Raw genomic sequence first — 20,795 nt, 5'->3', positions numbered from 1 at the left:
TCGTAATGGGTCTTCAGGAGCTCCAGGAAGTCCGTCAGGGTCGTTAGCAGAACGTCAGTAGTGCGTCCCGTAAGGTAAAAGTCCCACGCTAGACCGCTTGCGCGGTCCACGATGATCATGGTTGACGTGTACCCTTCGTAACCTTCTTCGTAGTCGTGGAAGTCCAGTGCGAGCCTCTCACCAGGCTTTGCGCGCTTCAGGGATTCTCGGGGCGCTCGGCGAACCATCCGGCGTGCTTTGCTTTCGCCACAAGCGTCGCAGTCAACTGTTGTTATTGGACCACCCCCTGAGGCGAGCCGGACTCCTCGCGCCGAATTGGCCAGGTGGCGGATAGCTTCCGGTCCCGCGTGGCCTAGTCTGCGGTGCCAGAGTTCAGCGCTTGCGCTGATTGCTTTCCTGCGCGTCGCCGTTGTGTAGTTGTGCCTTCTGCGCGGCTTGGGGTCGTCTGGTGCCGCGCTTCGCGTGACTGGCGCCGTTGCGAATGCCGCGTCGATCTTTCGGTAGTCCAGGACTTGCTGGCCAGCAACTTCTGTGAGAGCGCAGAGAAACGTTCCGTCCGCGCGTCGTAAGCAGTTATTCCGGGGACTCATATCCCACCAGAAGCCTCTCCTGCGTAGGCGCGTGAGGGAAACCAGGTTGCTCGCGAAGCCGGTACAGAGTGCGACGTCGTAGAGGCGGAGCTTCGTAACAGTGCTCCCCTGCTCTCTGACTCTGATGTCGACGGTTCCGTATGCTTCGATAGCCACTTGCTGAGCGCCTGCCCATAAGTAGTCGCCTGCTGGCGCTCCTGACAGTGTGGTGAACCACGAGGGGTCGTTGAATACATGGATCGTTGATCCAGAGTCCAGGATCGCCGATCTGAAGAGCTCGTATGTCTCCGGAGCGGTGTGGAAGGCACTCGGGACGGTCCCCTTGCTTCGGCCATATAGTCAGTGTTCTTCTTTCGCTGGTTCTCTCACCTTCCTGACACGGTTTGCAAGCGTTTCGTCTTTTCTCATCCGCTCGTCGAGGTTCGCGAGAAGCTCTCTACTCGGCTCGTACTACTCAGGGCGCTCCCGTTCGTTGACGAGCCAGCACTTCGAGAGCGGGTGAGGTTTCAGGCACGCAGGGCACAGCCGGTTGCCCTCGCTCTCCCCATCGCTTCTCTTCCGCGACCGGTCTCTGCGAGCTCCTCCTCTGGAGCGCGTGTTTCCTCGAGATCCCCGGCTGCTTCTCATTGGTACCGTTAGGCGCGCGGGGGAAGTTCGTTCCCCTTCCTCTTCGTTTCTTGAAGTGGCTTCTGTGGTAGGACCAAACGCTCCGCGTCCGGCCTGCTTCTTCGGGTTGTGTTGAGAGGTTGTTTATAGGAACCGCCGCGCGTCTGACAGGACTTCTCCAACGCTCAGTTTCTCGCTTTCGACGCGTTCGTCCTTGACGGTCTGGTATGAGAAGATCCATGTATCGGCGTAGCTGTGGCTCACGGCGTAGGTGAATTCCGGGAACCATATACTGGGGAGCTCGGTACCCGGGACGCCCGCCGCTGCTGCTTCGTGGATTGATTCTTCCCACTTCGTAAGCCACTCTTCCAGCTCTTTCTTCGTTGCAAGTCGCTTCCGCTCCGGTATCTGGAGCGCTCTCTTATATGCTTCGCTCGCGGCGGTGCGTCTCTCACGAGTGGTTATCCCTACGCGTTCCTTCAACGCGTAGACCCAGCGGTCCAGTGCGCGGTCCGCGGTACAGCAGCTCTTGAGGAGAGAGGTGCTAACTGTATCTCGGACCCAGTCTTCGAGCACGCGAATCCCTTTCAGGAACGCTTCATGGGTCTTGGAGCGCTCCATATATTCAGACCGACGTTCCTTATACAGGGCGAGATTGGCTGCCGAGAGCTCCTCCAGCGCTTGTGCGCGCGTTTCGTAGTCGGCGTCTTCGTTTAGCACTTCGGCTTTGCCGGTCTTAGGGTGATCGTATATTTCGGGGCGCTTCGGCCGCTCCATCCGCCGCTCGAGACGCGTTTGTCCCGTGTTTAAGGCGCCTGGGCGCTGGGGATCGATATATCGCCAGAGGTCGTAGGACTTGGCCTTCGACTGCAGCTGGTCGATCCATAGGATCCAGTCGGCAGGGGTATTCAGGGTGATTTTCGCGCTTGAGGAGGACATTTCGACGATAGGGGTTCAATTGGGCGCGTAGAAAGGGCTTTCGTATGCGTAGAATAGATAGCTGGCAGCGTTTAACGTAAACGCAGCACGTATCAGACTGTTAATTGTCGAATTGAGGGTTCAGAACGATGTATATTCCGTTATGTGTGTAACTGTCTAAGGGCCCTTCAGGGGCGCGTAGGGAAGGGGGTATGCCACCCCCTGACCCGGGGCTCGGCGCTCGGAAATAGTGTTCTGCCGAGCGTTGCCGAAGCCTCGCGTAGCGCGCTCAATCTGACAATATTGCCAAGGTAGGTCTGGGTAGGTGCTAACGCTGAAATCTGCCCCCCCTCTTACATCCCTCGACTCCCCTTCTTATGCCCAGCTTGTGCGCTGCCGACTCGCGGCGCCCGCGCTTATAACCCTAATATCTCCTTTTTACTCCCTGCCTTACTAATACCGAAAGTAGGCCCCGGCGCTGTACGCGGATCGCTTCCTGACATAACGCTCCCTCCCCGAGGCTCTCGTCTCGAGAGCCTTGCGTAGGCGCGCCGTCCGTACCGGTCGCCCCCCCTGCTTGTAAGCAACGACTACGGTATTCTATACCCTCCTGCCTACGCCGGTTCCTTCCCTTTTTACAATCCTTTTCCGTTACTATGTAACCTGCGATAACTTTACTTATAACCTTTTGCTTTTAATTAGTTTACTTATAACGCTACTTAAGGCTACTACCGGCTTATAAGAATTATTTACTATTATACTTACTTTTCGTTTATTTTCCTCCTCCAAGGTATATCAACTGTGCCAGTGTAACCGCCTTGGCAAAAAGTGCCTGTGCAGGGTACCCTCTTCATCACCCGGCAAGAGTCCCGACGGTAGACTTCACACTTCCTCTCTCCAAAACGGCGTGTTACGGCCAGCTAACTGACAGTGGGTTTGTGTTAACAGTAAGCCAGGGATTGACAACAGTAACAGTCGTTCTGGGGTCTGGTCGATTGAATCGTAGATCTTCAAAGGTCTTGGTGATCAGTCAAGGCCTCAACAAGAGTCGTAGAGTAGTCGTCACTTAGGTATAGCTGAAAGTACCGGTTAGGGTAATCACAAAGTTGATTGCTGAAGAGCTATGGAAGTCTGACCATGGGCCGAGCTCAGGTCATACTATATACAAGTCCTGGACAGTCCCTGTGTCTTGTCGCTGATCACTGTGTCAGATTGAGCGCGCTACGCGAGGCTTCGGCAACGCTCGGCAGAACACTATTTCCGAGCGCCGAGCCCCGGGTCAGGGGGTGGCATACCCCCTTCCCTACGCGCCCCTGAAGGGCCCTTAGACAGTTACACACATAACGGAATATACATCGTTCTGAACCCTTAATTCGACAATTAACAGTCTGATACGTACTGCGTTTACGTTAAACGCCGCCAGCCATCTATTCTACGCATACGAAAGCCCTTTCTACGCGCCCAATTGAACCCCTATCGTCGAAATGTCCTCCTCAAGCGCGAAAATCACCCTGAATACCCCTGCCGACTGGATCCTATGGATCGACCAGCTGCAGTCGAAGGCCAAGTCCTACGACCTCTGGCGATATATCGATCCCCAGCGCCCAGGCGCCTTAAACACGGGACAAACGCGTCTCGAGCGGCGGATGGAGCGGCCGAAGCGCCCCGAAATATACGATCACCCCAAGACCGGCAAAGCCGAAGTGCTAAACGAAGACGCCGACTACGAAACGCGCGCACAAGCGCTAGAGGAGCTCTCGGCAGCCAATCTCGCCCTGTATAAGGAACGTCGGTCTGAATATATGGAGCGCTCCAAGACCCATGAAGCGTTCCTGAAAGGGATTCGCGTGCTCGAAGACTGGGTCCGAGATACAGTCAGCACCTCTCTCCTCAAGAGCTGCTGTACCGCGGACCGCGCACTGGACCGCTGGGTCTACGCGTTGAAGGAACGCGTAGGGATAACCACTCGTAAGAGACGCACCGCCGCGAGCGAAGCATATAAGAGAGCGCTCCAGATACCGGAGCGGAAGCGACTTGCAACGAAGAAAGAGCTGGAAGAGTGGCTTACGAAGTGGGAAGAATCAATCCACGAAGCAGCAGCGGCGGGCGTCCCGGGTACCGAGCTCCCCAGTATATGGTTCCCGGAATTCACCTACGCCGTGAGCCACAGCTACGCCGATACATGGATCTTCTCATACCAGACCGTCAAGGACGAACGCGTCGAAAGCGAGAAACTGAGCGTTGGAGAAGTCCTGTCAGACGCGCGGCGGTTCCTATAAACAACCTCTCAACACAACCCGAAGAAGCAGGCCGGACGCGGAGCGTTTGGTCCTACCACAGAAGCCACTTCAAGAAACGAAGAGGAAGGGGAACGAACTTCCCCCGCGCGCCTAACGGTACCAATGAGAAGCAGCCGGGGATCTCGAGGAAACACGCGCTCCAGAGGAGGAGCTCGCAGAGACCGGTCGCGGAAGAGAAGCGATGGGGAGAGCGAGGGCAACCGGCTGTGCCCTGCGTGCCTGAAACCTCACCCGCTCTCGAAGTGCTGGCTCGTCAACGAACGGGAGCGCCCTGAGTAGTACGAGCCGAGTAGAGAGCTTCTCGCGAACCTCGACGAGCGGATGAGAAAAGACGAAACGCTTGCAAACCGTGTCAGGAAGGTGAGAGAACCAGCGAAAGAAGAACACTGACTATATGGCCGAAGCAAGGGGACCGTCCCGAGTGCCTTCCACACCGCTCCGGAGACATACGAGCTCTTCAGATCGGCGATCCTGGACTCTGGATCAACGATCCATGTATTCAACGACCCCTCGTGGTTCACCACACTGTCAGGAGCGCCAGCAGGCGACTACTTATGGGCAGGCGCTCAGCAAGTGGCTATCGAAGCATACGGAACCGTCGACATCAGAGTCAGAGAGCAGGGGAGCACTGTTACGAAGCTCCGCCTCTACGACGTCGTACTCTGTACCGGCTTCGCGAGCAACCTGGTTTCCCTCACGCGCCTACGCAGGAGAGGCTTCTGGTGGGATATGAGTCCCCGGAATAACTGCTTACGACGCGCGGACGGAACGTTTCTCTGCGCTCTCACAGAAGTTGCTGGCCAGCAAGTCCTGGACTACCGAAAGATCGACGCGGCATTCGCAACGGCGCCAGTCACGCGAAGCGCGGCACCAGACGACCCCAAGCCGCGCAGAAGGCACAACTACACAACGGCGACGCGCAGGAAAGCAATCAGCGCAAGCGCTGAACTCTGGCACCGCAGACTAGGCCACGCGGGACCGGAAGCTATCCGCCACCTGGCCAATTCGGCGCGAGGAGTCCGGCTCGCCTCAGGGGGTGGTCCAATAACAACAGTTGACTGCGACGCTTGTGGCGAAAGCAAAGCACGCCGGATGGTTCGCCGAGCGCCCCGAGAATCCCTGAAGCGCGCAAAGCCTGGTGAGAGGCTCGCACTGGACTTCCACGACTACGAAGAAGGTTACGAAGGGTACACGTCAACCATGATCATCGTGGACCGCGCAAGCGGTCTAGCGTGGGACTTTTACCTTACGGGACGCACTACTGACGTTCTGCTAACGACCCTGACGGACTTCCTGGAGCTCCTGAAGACCCATTACGACATATCAGTGAAGTTCCTGGAGACCGATGGGGAGCTCGAAAAGCACTTACGCGTGACCCAAATGCTAGCAGCACGCGGGATAACAATAGAGCCATCGGCTCCTAATACACAGTCACAGAATGGAGGCGCTGAACGCGGGGCGGCAGCTATCAAAGAGCGCGCGAGGGCAATGGCTAGAAGCGCAGCGCTACCGGACGTGCTTTGGCCGGAAGTCACGAAAGCAGCCACCTACGTCTACAACCGAACGCCGTCAGCAGTCAGGGGGTGGAAGTCGCCGTACGAGCGCTTCCACAGACAGTTCTGGCACGAGGAAAGCGGCTTCTACGCGCGCCCAGACCTCTCTCATCTGCGCTCATATGGGTGCAAAGCGTACGCAATGACTACTGATGCGCAGCTGAAGCGCAACAGGCGCCAGAAACTCGCTCCGCGTGCCTGGATAGGCTACCTAGTCGGCTACACATCAAGCAACTCGTTCCGGATATGGAATCCCCTGCGTAGTGAAGTATTTACCACGCGCGATGTGGTGTTTAACGAGAAATGCTACTTCGACGGCAACGTCAGGTCCCTAGTGGAAGAAATCAACCACCTCGACCTGCAGGCGATTCAGCAGCGCATAGAGGAGCTGATCAGACAGACCACGGGCTCAGAAAACTATATACAAAGCGCTGACGAAGAAGCAGAAGAAGTCTCAGAGCACGCCGATCCCGGTGAGCCTGCCCTGGAAGCAGCAGAAGCGCTCGGGCACCATAACGCTGAAGCGGACGCGCCTAAGCAAGTGGAAGGGCAATACACGGGAGCGCGGTTTGAGCCCTTTCCGACGCCGGAGGCGTCGCCTCCCACATCCTTTCTCGCGGTGCTCACCGAGCTCGACGTGAGGGGGTGGGGAGAAGAGCATACGCGGGATATCCCCGCTACGAAGCCCATCTATAAGAAGGTAACACCACGGACGTCGTACAAAGCCGCTTTTCTAGCTGGAACGACGCTTCACAAACAAAACCCTAGACGTCAAGACGGCCCACGAAGGGATCGCGTTGTGCCTGGCCAGCCGCGCGCCCCTGAGAGGGTTTCCGAGGCAACCTTCACCGTGAAATCCGGGAATGACGGCGCGGATGAAGGCCCTTTGGAAGACCAAGTTACAGGTCAGCAAGAGGCAAGTGAATCCCAGGAAGGTTGCTCCGTGGTAGAAGCGTTTGAGACAAGTGAGCCCAGCTCCCACAGAGACCGGAGCCAGACGCTCGCAGAAGAGACGAAGGATCTCAGAGCGCGCGGTAACCGGGATGTGGTGACTGCGTTGGCGCCGACCGAGCTCCGCTCCCGCGTGGAAGCGCAAGGCCGAAAGAAAGGCGCCTACTGGAGGGATCTGGCCCCTTTGCCAACGTCTCACGATCAGTTGCAACGTCACCCTTTCCGGGAGGAGTTCCTGCGCGCTGAAAGAAGCCACCTAGACGGGCACAAGGAGTCCCGCTCGTGGGAAGAGGTCGCAAGAAGCGCCTCGCGCGGCTACCAGGTCCTCGGATGCCACTGGGTATACACTTACAAGCTTGATAAGCACGGGCGATTAGCCAAATTCAAGGCACGCCTGGTTATTCGAGGAGACCAGCAAGCAAGAGACGCGCGGGAGACGTACGCCGCGACGCTCGCAGGTATGTCGTTCCGAGTTCTGATGGCCGTTGCCGCGCGCTTTGACCTAGAATTACTACAATACGATGCGGTAAACGCCTTCGTCCACGCGGATCTAGACGAGACCGTCTATATGGAGCTTCCGCCGGGCTACCGCGTTCCAGGAAGAATCCTGCGATTGAGAAAGGCGCTATACGGCCTACGACGTTCCCCTCTCCTGTGGCAACGCCACTTAGAAAAGGGACTCGTAGAACGTGGATTCGAACGCGTGGCAGGCGAGAATTGCTGCTGGCAAAAAGGCGAAGTCATGTTCTTCTTCTACGTGGACGACTGCGTACTGGCGTTTCCCCGCGCGCGCAAGGAGGCAGCGCTGCGGGAGGTCTCTGAGCTACAGAAGCGCTACCACTTCGAAGGAGGCGGAGACCTCCAGTGGTTTTTAGGAATCGAGGTCATACGAGACCGAGCCACACGCCGATTATGGCTCTCGCAGGCAGTTTACGCCGAGAAGGTGAGGCGGCTGCTTCCACCCACAGCTAACGCGTTAGAAGACGGTTCTGAAGCGCGCTCGTACACTCCTATGGTCCTGGAGGAGCTTCTACCCTACGAAGGAGAGGCCAGCGCGTGGGAAGTCAACCAGTACCAGAAGAAGGTCGGGACTCTCCTATACGCCGCAATAATGACGAGACCCGACGTCGCGTTCGCGGCAAGCCGTCTCGCGCGCTTCAACCAGAATCCCGGGCCGAAACACCAACGCGCAGCGGACAGAGCGCTCGCCTACCTCTATTCCACCCGCTACCTCTGCCTCGAATACGGCTGCGAACCCGGCAGCGAGGAAGACACGCTTATCGTGGCGTCAGATGCCAGCTTCGCAGACAACTCCCTGGATCGGAAGAGCTCTCAGGCGCTCGCTATGAAGCTATTCGGCGGGCTTGTTGCGTGGCGCGCTAACAAACAGGCCACGGTCACCACATCTACGACGGAAGCTGAGCTGCTATCCCTCTCGCAAGCAGCAAAGGAAGCGCTATTTGCAAGCCGCCTGATCTCCGCGCTAAACGTACACCTTCCAACAGAAGAAGCGCCGGAAGCGACGTTTCCCGCAGAAAAGCGCAGCGTACCCACGATTCAGATCCAATGCGACAACTTACAGACCGTTCGACTGGTGATAACGGATCTAGTGACCCTTCAGACGCGCTTACGGCACGTGGATATTCACAACCACTGGCTACGACAAGAGGTCGCAGCGAAGCGCGTATCCGTGGCATACACACCGTCGTCAGAGCTTATGGCAGACGGTCTGACGAAGAGTCTCGCGCTCCCACAGTTCCGCGAGTTCCGGAAGCAGGTCCGTATGAGCGAACAGGCAGAGCTCCTGAAGCGGAATCGGAGACGCGAATTAGAAGAAGACGAAGAAGCGTGGGCCAAGAGAGCCGCGCAGGAAGACGTCTGGGCGGTCGAAGACCACAAGAAGCGCGCTCCGAGTGCCACGGGAAGCTCGTGACTTGCTGTGGTACGCGAGTTGTACGTATAAAACGTCCTCTTAGCAGAAGGAGAGGAGACAGCGCAGTAGAAAGCCTACCAGCCGAGGGATGAGCGAAAGAAGAGCTCTGAACGCAGTGTAATCTAAATACGAGGGGGAGAGGGCGACTCGAGGGCAGGGAAGCCCCGATTCGGCGCTCCCCTGAGGGGGTGTGTCAGATTGAGCGCGCTACGCGAGGCTTCGGCAACGCTCGGCAGAACACTATTTCCGAGCGCCGAGCCCCGGGTCAGGGGGTGGCATACCCCCTTCCCTACGCGCCCCTGAAGGGCCCTTAGACAGTTACACACATAACGGAATATACATCGTTCTGAACCCTCAATTCGACACACTGATCAGGTACCGGTGAGCGATCAGTGATCGTTGGTGAGCGCTCAGTAGCTCTGACTGAGCGCTCAGTGACCCATACTACCTGCTCAGTCTTATCTTATCATCACGTGACTTGTACCATAGTTCTTCCGTTCCCGAGTGAGTCCCTGTTGTTCCCGTGATCCTGCAGTACAAATGTCCTGTTCTAGCCGCCCGACGCCCAAGTGGGTCGTTCAGCTGTTATCCTTGTTTACGGGTCGTAACACTCTGCTTCTTAATCGAGCCTACGTGTCAATGAAGAGCCTTAGCATGGTACGGAATACTTGAGCCATACATTTAGTAATACTGTTCAACATCCGTACCTTTGATTTCTGTCGTACCAGTATTGTCCGGGTCATTTCCATCGAGTTTGTTGGTAATGTTAATGATGTGCTGAAGGACGGCCAACTATGGTAACGTCCCACACCCACTTCTGGGCACCCCCCACATTTGGGCACCCCATTTACACCAAAAACGCCGTTTTTCGAAATTCTATATTAAACTAACTACTATACTTACTAAGAAAAGAAAATATATATAAACTATGTTAAGTATAATTATAGCCATCTAATTTTTTATAAAGGTTTAAATATAATAATAGTTATAATATAGAAGTTTAAAACTAAAAGCTTTAAAATGTTAGTAGATACTAGTAACTTACTAGTATTCCTTAACATTAGAAAAATATATTTTCGCTCATATATACTTATTTAAAAAATCTAGGAAATTAATATTTATACTTATTAAAAGTATATAATTATATCTAAAAGAGATTTAAAAGTATTACTTTAGTAAATATAGTATAATTAAGGGTTAAAATTCTATAATAGAAACTTTTCTTAAGGGAAATTTTAAAATATTATTCTAAGCTTAAAGAATTTTTACTAAGTATAAGAATATATAAATCTACTATATCTTACTTAAGAATTCTAATCATATTAGTTAAATATCTCTATCTATTTTATATATTAAGATATAGGCTAGGTAAATTAGTATTATAAATGTTAAACCTTGAATTTATAATACTTATTATCAATAATACTAGTATATAGCTACTTAAGTATTATAATTAAGTCTTAATCTATTTAATATATATTTATTCTCTTTAATAAGTAAAGTATTTAGTTTAATATAGAATTTCGAAAAACGGCGTTTTTGGTGTAAATGGGGTGCCCAAATGTGGGGGGTGCCCAGAAGTGGGTGTGGGACGTTATACTTAGGATTGATAACAAGACTGAGCTTTGTGATGGTCGTGATTTCGGATTTTACGGCTTTTGCGAGACTGCTTGGGAGCGATAGCATCCGTGGAATAACAGACGTACAACCTTCCATCATATCTCCAAACTCGATATATATCTCCTCTATGGGAAGGCGGCTCTTAATAAGTGCGAAAAACAGTGTTCTGATTACTACTAAGGCATGAACCATGCTATTAGGTAAGAAATCAGAAATAAACCTATTTGGAAGTACGCCAATACGTCGCCCAAGCTTAAAGGCGCCCCATGGTCGGGTATGATCCGATATCCCAATAGCTTTGCAGTTTTTGAGGTTAGTGAGAGCTATCGCTAAATAACTCATATGTTGCCTTTGGGAGAAGAATTCCGTTTGCTCCTGCCATCCATCCTTATAGGTTTGGATTATTTGCTCCCAACTATCGTCGCCCAGTAAGACAACTTCGCCATTCCGAACTCGGAAGAAATCATACTCGTCTTTGAGTCCACAAATCTCTAGTTCTTCGTGGCTCATGTAGTCTTTGGGTTGGATGAGATGATCAACGCAGAGCTCGACAACTTCAACCGCTTGACTCAGAATATGGTGGCGTGAAATGTTCACAAGATTCAATAGGCTTTCCTTCTCTAGCATTACGTAGCGAATGCGGAAGAAGCGTGCTTTGAAAGCTGAAGACGTTGCCTCAGCTATAGTTTTGCATGTTTCCCGGAAGTTCTGATAGTCCCGCAAGTGCTTAGGGTCTGGTGATAATAGATGATAAAAGATTTCGGTTATCAGTTCAGCTGGCAAGTTGATAAGAGCTTGTTGAGCCATAACTTGAAGCGCAATATCAAGAAAACCCAGAATTGTCTAAGGTGAGGGGAAAGGATCTGATAGTTAAGCGCCGTGATCACCCGTAATTATGCATGAACATGGAGTCGTCTTGGTAGGATTACTAATCCTGGACCGGTGAAACATTAACCCGATTACTAGCTCGTCTTCCTAACGGGAGGCTTACTTCAACAGGCGGCTTGCCCGCCGTTCCCCAGTTTCGTTATTTCTTACGGGTTGCTTGCTTTTCGTAATGTCTAACTCTTCCGAGCTTAGTTTTCCAAATTATCCTTAAAGGTCCTAGAGTTCTTAGGCGTAGATAATCGCCTTAGCGATGCTATTTACCGCCTTGTTATAGTCGTAATTCTCTATCCTCTAGCTGTCTTCGAGTTACGTTACCTAAGTCTAGGTTCTATCGTCGTATCTAACGTCGATTTAGCTGATATTCGTATTCTACGCGATAAACGCTATAATACTTATATATACTCGAAAGGAGTCTAAAATTCTTATTATTTTAGGATTATTAAGATATATCTCCTAATATCGTAAGAGACGTCTTGCTGTCTCGCGATAACCGTTATTTAACCTCGGGTTATTTACGTAACTTATCGTATAAGTCTATGTTAGCTACGTCAAGGTATAGGTTATGATTTTAAGTAAGTAGGCTTGTAGGGTGTTTCCTTCGAGATTCTCCGCGATATATCGTAGTTAAATTAAGAGAAAAAATTGATCGAGATTAAGTTATGCTACTACTTGTCATAGTTCTTCCTACTAGCACGTAGCTATAACAGGCAGAGGTCGGAACCGTAATAAGAATAAAGATGTAAATAGAATAGTATAGAAGTCAAATAAACAGTCACAAGGCAATAAACAACGATGAATTGATAAACATAGGTATAAGTAGTTAGTCTTGTATTAAGTTAATCTACTGACAATGATGCTGTCGAGGGCGTCTCTTATACGGGTACGGCCAGCACGTAAGATATCACGTGCCCTTGATAACTGTTTATAAAACTATAACAATATAGCTATAAAGGGAATTCTTACCTATATATCGTTAAAAACGATAGATCTTAATAAAGCAAACTTTCGGTTAGTAAGTACTACTAACTACCTTTCTTAATTTAACCTTAACGTTACTTACGTCTTAAGGAAACTTAACGTTATACTTAATACTTTCTTACGTCTACCGTTACTAGTAGTAATAAGTAGAGTAGACCTATTCGAAGAAAGCAATATATTTATAGATATCTATAACGATAAGAATATTATAACTTTTAACTTAGAAGACGATAAACGGCTTGGAGAACTAAGTAGGTTTATAATTAAGATAAGTAAAGACTTTGCTAAGACTATCGTTAAAAATTATAAAGCTAACCTAAAGTATAGAAAACTTATCTAGCAACTTACGAGATAACGAGAAAGTAGCGATAAGTAGTAGTTACTTAAGGAGGTAGACGATAAGGAAAATCGCGCTCGGAATAAGAAGCATATGCCGATTCGTTATTAAATCTCCCCGTAGTAACTATTAAAGATAGGCTTCCTATTCTACTATATATATAATAAGATAAAAAGGCTATATATCTTATATAAAGCCGTCGTAAAAGTTCTTAGCTTTACTTACGATTAAAAGTATTATTTCGGTATAGACTATATACTAGTAAAGCTAGCTAGCTTCTAGATACAAAATAAGTAATTAATAGTAAAGCAATATATTACCTACTACCTAAGATATAAGGAAAACTAAGTCGACTAGTAAAGACTACTAAGTACCTTATAACTAATTTTAGTTATAGGAATCCCCTTCGATACCGTAATAATCGATTTTATTACCGATTTACTAAAAGTAGAAGTATAAAGGAGTCTATAAGTACTACTTAGATTTAAATAGTTTAATATGCTTACGCTTATAATAAATAAATTCTCGAAGAAAGTTATACTTCTACTAGGCTATACTACGTACGGAGCTAAAGAGTAAGCAATAGTCTTTATTAAAGCCTTCTAACTAGCTAACTAGGGACTTTTATATTGTATTATTAGCGATAGAGACCCTAAGTTTATCTTAGCCGTCTAGACCGTGATATTCCGCGCTCTCGGAGTAAAACTGCTTTTATCTATAGCTTACTACCTATAGACTAACGGCTAGAGTAAGAGAATAAACTAAATAGCAGAGATTATAATCCGATTCTAACTTTCAAAGTACTTGGAAACCTTATAGCTAGAGACTCTCCTAGCGCTATAATATAACCTTAATAACTTATATACCGTAACGATCGGGAGATCTCCTAATAAGGTTATATATAGATTTAAGCTTTAAAGCACTTTCGACGTTATCGCGGAAAAAGACGCTTTAACTAAGTCTATCGACGTTATAAGAAAGATATACTAAGACGAGGTAGTAGCTTTAATCGATATAGCAAACTTACTAAGAAAGGAATGTTATAATAAAAAGTATTTAGACGTTAGATTCTCCGTTAGTAATAAGGTTTAGATAAGACTAAGGAAAGGCTTCTATTTACCTAGCTAACGTTATAATAAGTAGACGTTACGACGTATAAGCCTTTTTCAAATCGTTCGAATTATAAGCCTAATAGCTTATAAAGTCGACCTTCTAGCTTATTAGTAAATTTTTCTAATCTTATTAATAGCATAGCTATATAAGCTAGCCTAGGGAGACAACTTATTTAACTATAAATAATAGCTGCCTTAACCTATTAAGGTTAATAGTATTAAAAAATAAGAAATCGATTATATTATAAGCTATAAAATTAACTAGAGAAAACGCAAGCTAAGGATTAAATATCTTGTTTACTAGAAGGGATTTACTATAAGGTTCGATACCTAAGAGCTTTGTAAATCGCTTAAGACTAACATAGTAAAGCTTATTAATAAGTATAAGGCGAGATATTTTATCGATACGGAGGTTATACTAACCTACTGTTCTAAGCGATACTAATAACGAAATAACTAGAATAACGTTACTATTTTATAATAAAATAGCTAATTCTTAATAAAGCGATATTAGTAAGATTATTCCCTTTATTAATATAATAAAATTTTATATAAAATACTTATTCCTTCCTTTCGTAAGTACTTACTTTATAAGTAGCGAAAAACTCTACCTTTTTACTTTTACTATTACTATTATAAAAATAAACTTTTCCTACTATATAAATCCTATTTCTACTTATATAATAAAAATTAATAAATCTCTTACTTTATAATATATTATAAACCTTTTCTATTCTTATTAAGACTTTTAACTTACTATTATTATACGTCTTAATTATAAGATTCGATATTAAGAACGCGAAGATATCTTTCTAACATACTTACTAAGATACCGACGAGATCGCTAAAACCCCTACTAGCTCCGTTATAGCCCTTAGAAGCAACGTAGGTAATAACAAAACCTAAACCGACGACGAAAACCTCGGAGATAACTTTAGCCTAACCGACGAGGAACTTTACGTCGTTAGCAAAAACGCTACTAAGGAAATTACTATAGCCGCTACTAAACATACTAGTAACTAGTAGGACGCTACTATGTTTAACGCTAACAAAGCTAACAAGGCTTATAAAGCCTATGCCGAACCTACTAAGACGGTCGAGGAAGACTAGCCTAAGAAGACTAGCAAGGGTAAGGCTAAGAAGAAAGCTAAGAAAAGTAACCCCGAGCTAGTTAACGAATCTAACAAGGAGGAAAAGTCTAACGCCTTAGCCGTCAAGGCTACTCCCGCCCCTAAGGCTAAGAAGGCTAAGGCTAGCAAGAAGTCTAATACCTTTAAGAAGAAGAAGCATGCTATTACTAAGGTTGATAATACTTAGGTCCGAGATACTAAAAAGCATGCCTAGGATGCGTTTGCCTTCTACCTAGACGATATATTGCTTAAAGAGATTAAGGCTTATCTTAATAACTTTACTAGCCTAGCTACCTTTTCTTCTAACCTATTTATTTATTACGTTTAGGATGCTTATAAATATGCTTATACTATATATAATAATAACGCCTTATATATAAAATACTTACTATCTTATACCTAGGTTTTTATAACCGTTTTTTATATTAATAATAGTTAGGTTAATAATACTATCGTAAGCTACCTTATTACTATTTACTAAGCCGACCTCTTCTTAGTTCCCTTACTTATAAATATTAGCTATATAACTACTACCGATATAACTACTTATAAGCAACTTAAGAATATAGAAAAAGCGTTTTAGACTTTTAAAAGTAACGTTTATAGAATAAATAAGACGGTTACTAAGAATATAAAGAAAATTGTTAATAGCGTTAATAAGGAGATTATCCCTCGCCTTAACAAACTCGACGAGAAAGCCTAGTCTACTGTCGACGTTGCAAGCGTTAATAATCGCCTCGAAGTACTTAAAGCAATAGCTGCTAGCAAAGATATAATCGCTACGGAGGTTAACCGCGTTATCGCTACTAAGGATAATAAAATTATAATCCTCCGCGGTAAAATCGTAGAACTATGCGAAGCTATTACTAAGTTATAGAAAGGTAATAAGCGCGTCGCTACTAAGAATATCGCAAGCCTAGCTAAGCAAAACCGCTTTAGTAATATGCTAGACTACGATTAGGATAGGATTTTATTATTAAGGTCGTAATTCTTCGCGATAGATAGGTAATAGAAAGAATAAATTTATATAATTAGTTTTTATTTTATCATCGATTAGGACAATCGTCTTTTTTTAAAAAGGGTACTTATTATAGTTTTATAAATAGTTATTAAGGGTACGTAATATCTTACGTACTAGCCGTACCCGTATAAGAGACGCCCTCGATAGCATTATCGTTAGTAAACCAACTTAATATAAGACTAACTACTTATACCTACGTTTATTAATTTATCGTTATTTATTACCTTATAACCGTTTATTTAACTTCTATATTATTCTATTTATATCTTTATTCTTATTATGGTTCCGACCTCTGCTTATTATAGCTACGTACTAGTAGGAAGAACTATAATAGTAGAGGTAATATTTAACGTTTTAGTTCTGCCTTTCCGTCTAGCTATCTATTTATAAGTAGAATATAATACTAAGCTAGCGCTTAATCGTTAATAGGTAGTAAAGATATATCTAAAACTTACTTATAAAGAAAGACCCTTAGTCTAATACGATACCTTCTAAGATCCCGAAAATAGAAAACACGCGTACGAATAGAAGGTCTACTAGTCTATTAGCCGTAAGTTTAAAAGTAGTTATAATATACGTACTATGCTTTATATAGCAGTTAACTACTACTAGTATCGTATCGCAAGGCTTCCTTCTTAATAACGATATAAAGTCGGGTAAGCTAGTAATAAAATCTATTAAAATTTCTATATATAGTTATTAAGGTATTAAAAAGGGTATAAGGAGACCGTATAGCCTATAATATTAAGCCTTCGTTTACTAATAGACTATATATATATTAATATATACTTTTATATCCTTATATATCCTATCTTAGAAGTAGCTTTATTATAATAGCTTTATTATTCTTATTACGCCTAGATATCTTGCTATTAGCGCGTCGTAGTATTCCTTAAGTATCTTCCGCCTTATTCCTTCTCCTTTCAAGACGTAGACTTACTCCCCGTAGTATAAGAGTCCCCTATAGTCGGTATGCTAAGCTTCTAGGCTACTCCTTCTCCGCTTACCCCTAGTATTAATACTACTTACTTGCCTCTTAGCTTACTACTATTCCTTTACGAAAGCATCTTTTCGCTATAGTTTTAGCATTTAGCTTATTATCGGTAGAGGTTTAATACTTACTATTTCGAATATATATACTTCTACGCCTACCTATAGAACGTACGATTCGCGACTTATAGCTTTAGCGATAGGCTTAAGCAGCTAACTAACTGCTCTATTGCGTCTCCGACGCGGGGTTTATCCCTACGCCCCCCGGTAGGTCCCTTCCTCCGAGTCAGGCTAGGGCCGGGTGCCTACCCCCCCTCTACTATCGCTTACTCTTTCTTCTAGCTGCCTCCGCTAGGAGCGTATTACCGCTATAACCCGTAGTAGCTCTTACTCCTTAGCTACCTTTTCTAGCCGCTAGTATATCTTCTAAGCTAAGTCTCTCGCTATAATATCGGCGTTATAGTTACTATAGTTAAGTCTCCTTAACAAGCCGTCTACTAGGTTTTATACCCTTAGTTTGAATTTAATATTAATATTAAATACTACTAGGTCGTCTAGCTAGTATAGCTATCGCGCGTTTAGTCTTTTCTTTGTTTCTAAGAACTAGAAGTTAAAATAGTTAGTCTATATAGTAATAGTATTCTTAAAGTATCCTATATATTACTACTAGTTCCTTAGGCTGTCGATAATAGCAAGCAGCTTAGTATCGCCGGTACCGTATCGTATTTCCGCCTTTATTAATTTTCGTAATTAGAAAGCTATAAGGTGCTAGCATCCCTTATATAACTAGCTTAATACTATACTAATAGTAAACGCCGAAGCGTCTATATATAGTACCGTAAGTAAAGCTAGGTCGAAGTATCGTAGCATAGGCGCGGTTATAAAGGCTTTCTTAAGCTATTCGAAAGCCTATACTACTTAGTTATTAAGTTATAACAGCCCCTTACGGTTACTATATAGTTTGTTTATAAGGAGCGTTATAATTCTTAAGTAGTTCTTAATAAAGCGTTAGTAAAATCTTATAAACCCTAGGAACGTCTATATATCTTTAACGCTACTTAATAATAGCTACTTTGTAATAGCCTTTATACGTTCTTACTCTATCGCTACCCTATCCTTCGATACTATATACCCTAGGAAGGTTACTTATAACTTATAAAATTTATACTTTTCCTCGTTTAAATAGAGACCTTACTACTATAGCCTTTCTAAAACTTATTATACGTCTTTCTTATAAGTAGTAAGGTTAGCGCTATATATAAGGATATCGTTAAGGTAAACGATATATATAATATCTACTAATCCTACTAAAGCCTTATTAATATATACTTAGAAAGTAGCTAGCGCGTTTGCTAGGTTAAAAGGCATAACGGTATATTTATAATATCTATAGTATATACGAAATACTATCTTCTACTTATCTCCTTCGTAGATATATACCTAATAGTAAGTATTTTTAATATCTAGCTTTATAAATACCTTCGCGCTAGATAGATAGTCTAAGATCTCCCTTATAAGTAGTAGTAGTATATAGTCTTTACGTATAATCTTATTCAGCGCGTAGTAGTCGACGTAAAGTCGTAACTCCCCTCCCTTCTTAGGTATAAAGAGAATAAACGCCCTAGCTAGGCTGCTTAAAAGGCGAATCTACCTATATGCCTCTGCCTTCGTAATATAGTCTTGTAAAACCTTAAGTTCTCGTTCCGATAATAAGTAGATAAGACCTTACGACGCTATAGTTCCTTCTTTAAGATTAATACGATGCTTATAAGCTAAGTAAGCTGGTAGTTCGGTAGCCTTCTTTACTAAGAAGAGATCTTCGAATTCGCTATAAAACTCCTTCTATTACTCCTTATCTAAATCGTTTTATCTTTTCGGTAGCGTCGTTAGTATAGGCTTGCTATATATAATATACGCTATTATTACGACTACAAGTTATTATAGCTTTTTCTTAGTCGAGACAAGGCTAAGGTATCGTTCGAAAAGAAGGTAACGCTAAGCCTTCGCCTTCTAGCTAATTATTAGGTCTGAATCTTCTAGCTATAAGATGCCGAAGATTAGAGTTAGCACCGTAAGCTTTGCGATTACGAAGTAATAAAGCTATTTCTCTTCTACTTTATTACTATCCCTAGCTTTTATCTAAAGGTAGTAGTTCCTATATATCGGAATTAGCTTACTATTAACGTTAACGATCGAGAGGCTAGGGTAGATATATAGTTACGATTTATATGCTTAGAAGTAACTTATACTAATTAGGTTTACTTCTAACCCTAAGTCTACTAATGCCTTCTTAGGTTACTAACAGCCGCCTAAGCATAACTATAGTCTAATCTCTAAGTAATGCTTTTAACTTACCCCTTACTCCCTCGCCGTAGCTATTAAGATACCGTTCGGAGACGTTATTAAAAGCTTAAGGCAATACCTCCGAAGGTACTTAGCCTTCCTATACTAATAATATTTCTTTAAATTATACTACCTTACGAAGTAACCTATCTAGCTATACCCGTAGTAAGATCCTCGTTCTTATAAAGGTCTAGGATATCGTAAGGCTATATAGCCTTCCTCCCCGTAGTTATAATATTTAATCGCCCTCTATAGCCTCTTCTTAGTCGCTATGCCTTCTACCTTAGTAAGAAGCTTAAGGGTTTTGTTTACTAGCTATATAGCTAGTTTAACATACTATAGTTATTAATAAAGCGGTCGTAATGCCTAGGAAGTCTAACTATCGTAGCCTACCTACTCGATCCGGTATACTAGCATAATTAGTTCTACTTACGTCTAGGAGAGGAATAGTTATAAAGTAATCGCTACGTAAATACTTAATAGCAACTTATTTAAGAAGGAAGAGACTTATTATTCTTTTAAAAGTATATATAGTAGTTTAAGTTTAAAAGCATTATAAATAGTTATAAATTAATTAACTATCTAGTCTAGTTGTTAATAGCTTTAGTTAAGCTATAACATAGTATTAATAAAATAGCTACCTAGGTTTACTACTTCTACTTTAAGATAATCTTTAAACTTTTTCTATATAATTAATAAGACTTAGAAGAAAAGGTTTTGCTATTTCTTTTTAAGATAGTATATCTATATTATTTTTACTTAGCTTTTAAAGCAACCTATTATAAACGCTACTTTATCGCTATTACTTAATATCTAGGTTATTTATAAGTCGAAATATATATAGTAATTAAATAAGAAGGTTTATAATTCTTAGTAAGCTTTTCTATAATACTCTAAGGTTAGTAATACTAAAGGCTAATATAGCTATAAGGTATTATTACTTACGATACTTTCTAGCTATTTACTTATAAAGCTAGCTAGCAGTAGTATAAGTCTAGGTTAGGTCTCTAGCTCCCCTGCCGGCAAGGGGCCTTGTCTCGACGGCGCGGAATCTCCTTTATCGCTACCTCGGAAGCGTGCTAGCTTAGCTAGTTTGCTTCGGATCCGCGCCTCCTGCCTTACGACGGCAAGTTCCTCCTCGAGTTCCCTCTCTTATTACTCTAGGAAGGCTAGCCGCTTGCTTGCTATTCGTATATGCGAAGGCATAGCCTAGCTATTATTAGGTTATCTAAACCTTACGTTAGACGCGAGTAGTTAAGTCTACGTTTGCTATTCTAGCAAAGCGTTATCGCGGTTGACTTATTAGGTATTAGCTACTATATCGCTCAACGGTCCATCTCCCTTAAAGTTCGAGATTTTAAACTATCAATAGTAGAATAGACGGAGTAAGGACGATAAGACTATATTGCTAAGGTAGGTCTAGGTAGGTGCTAACGCTAAAATCTACCCCCCCTCTTACATCCCTCGACTCCCCTTCTTATGCCTAGCTTGTGCGCTGCCGACTCGCGGCGCCCGCGCTTATAAC

The 20,795-nt window shown here is 44.6% G+C and overlaps 3 protein-coding genes across 3 annotated transcripts; 1 reads left to right on the top strand and 2 right to left on the bottom strand.

Moving 5' to 3' along the window:
* Positions 1 to 1,340: 1,340 nt before the first annotated feature.
* On the bottom strand, positions 1,341 to 2,135 carry CTRU02_208611 (gag protein; the record flags this gene model as incomplete). The annotated part of the gene is made up of 2 exons (XM_036733241.1): positions 1,341 to 1,713; positions 1,792 to 2,135. 2 exons carry the CDS (start codon positions 2,133 to 2,135, stop codon positions 1,341 to 1,343), a joined length of 717 nt encoding a protein of 238 aa, XP_036574998.1.
* A 1,463-nt stretch (positions 2,136 to 3,598) lies between these two features.
* Positions 3,599 to 4,393, top strand: CTRU02_208610 (gag protein; the record flags this gene model as incomplete). Its single annotated transcript, XM_036733240.1, has 2 exons — positions 3,599 to 3,942; positions 4,021 to 4,393. The coding sequence occupies 2 exons, from the start codon at positions 3,599 to 3,601 to the stop codon at positions 4,391 to 4,393; spliced, it is 717 nt and encodes a 238-aa protein (XP_036574997.1).
* A 5,898-nt stretch (positions 4,394 to 10,291) lies between these two features.
* On the bottom strand, positions 10,292 to 11,098 carry CTRU02_208609 (uncharacterized protein; the record flags this gene model as incomplete). The annotated part of the gene is made up of 1 exon (XM_036733239.1): positions 10,292 to 11,098. The coding sequence occupies one exon, from the start codon at positions 11,096 to 11,098 to the stop codon at positions 10,292 to 10,294; it is 807 nt and encodes a 268-aa protein (XP_036574996.1).
* Positions 11,099 to 20,795: the final 9,697 nt, after the last annotated feature.

The sequence above is a fragment of the Colletotrichum truncatum genome (genome assembly GCF_014235925.2).
Source record: "Colletotrichum truncatum strain CMES1059 chromosome Unknown Contig_0005, whole genome shotgun sequence".
NCBI classification, from domain to species: domain Eukaryota; kingdom Fungi; phylum Ascomycota; class Sordariomycetes; order Glomerellales; family Glomerellaceae; genus Colletotrichum; species Colletotrichum truncatum.
This window is presented reverse-complemented; position numbering and strand designations above follow the sequence as displayed.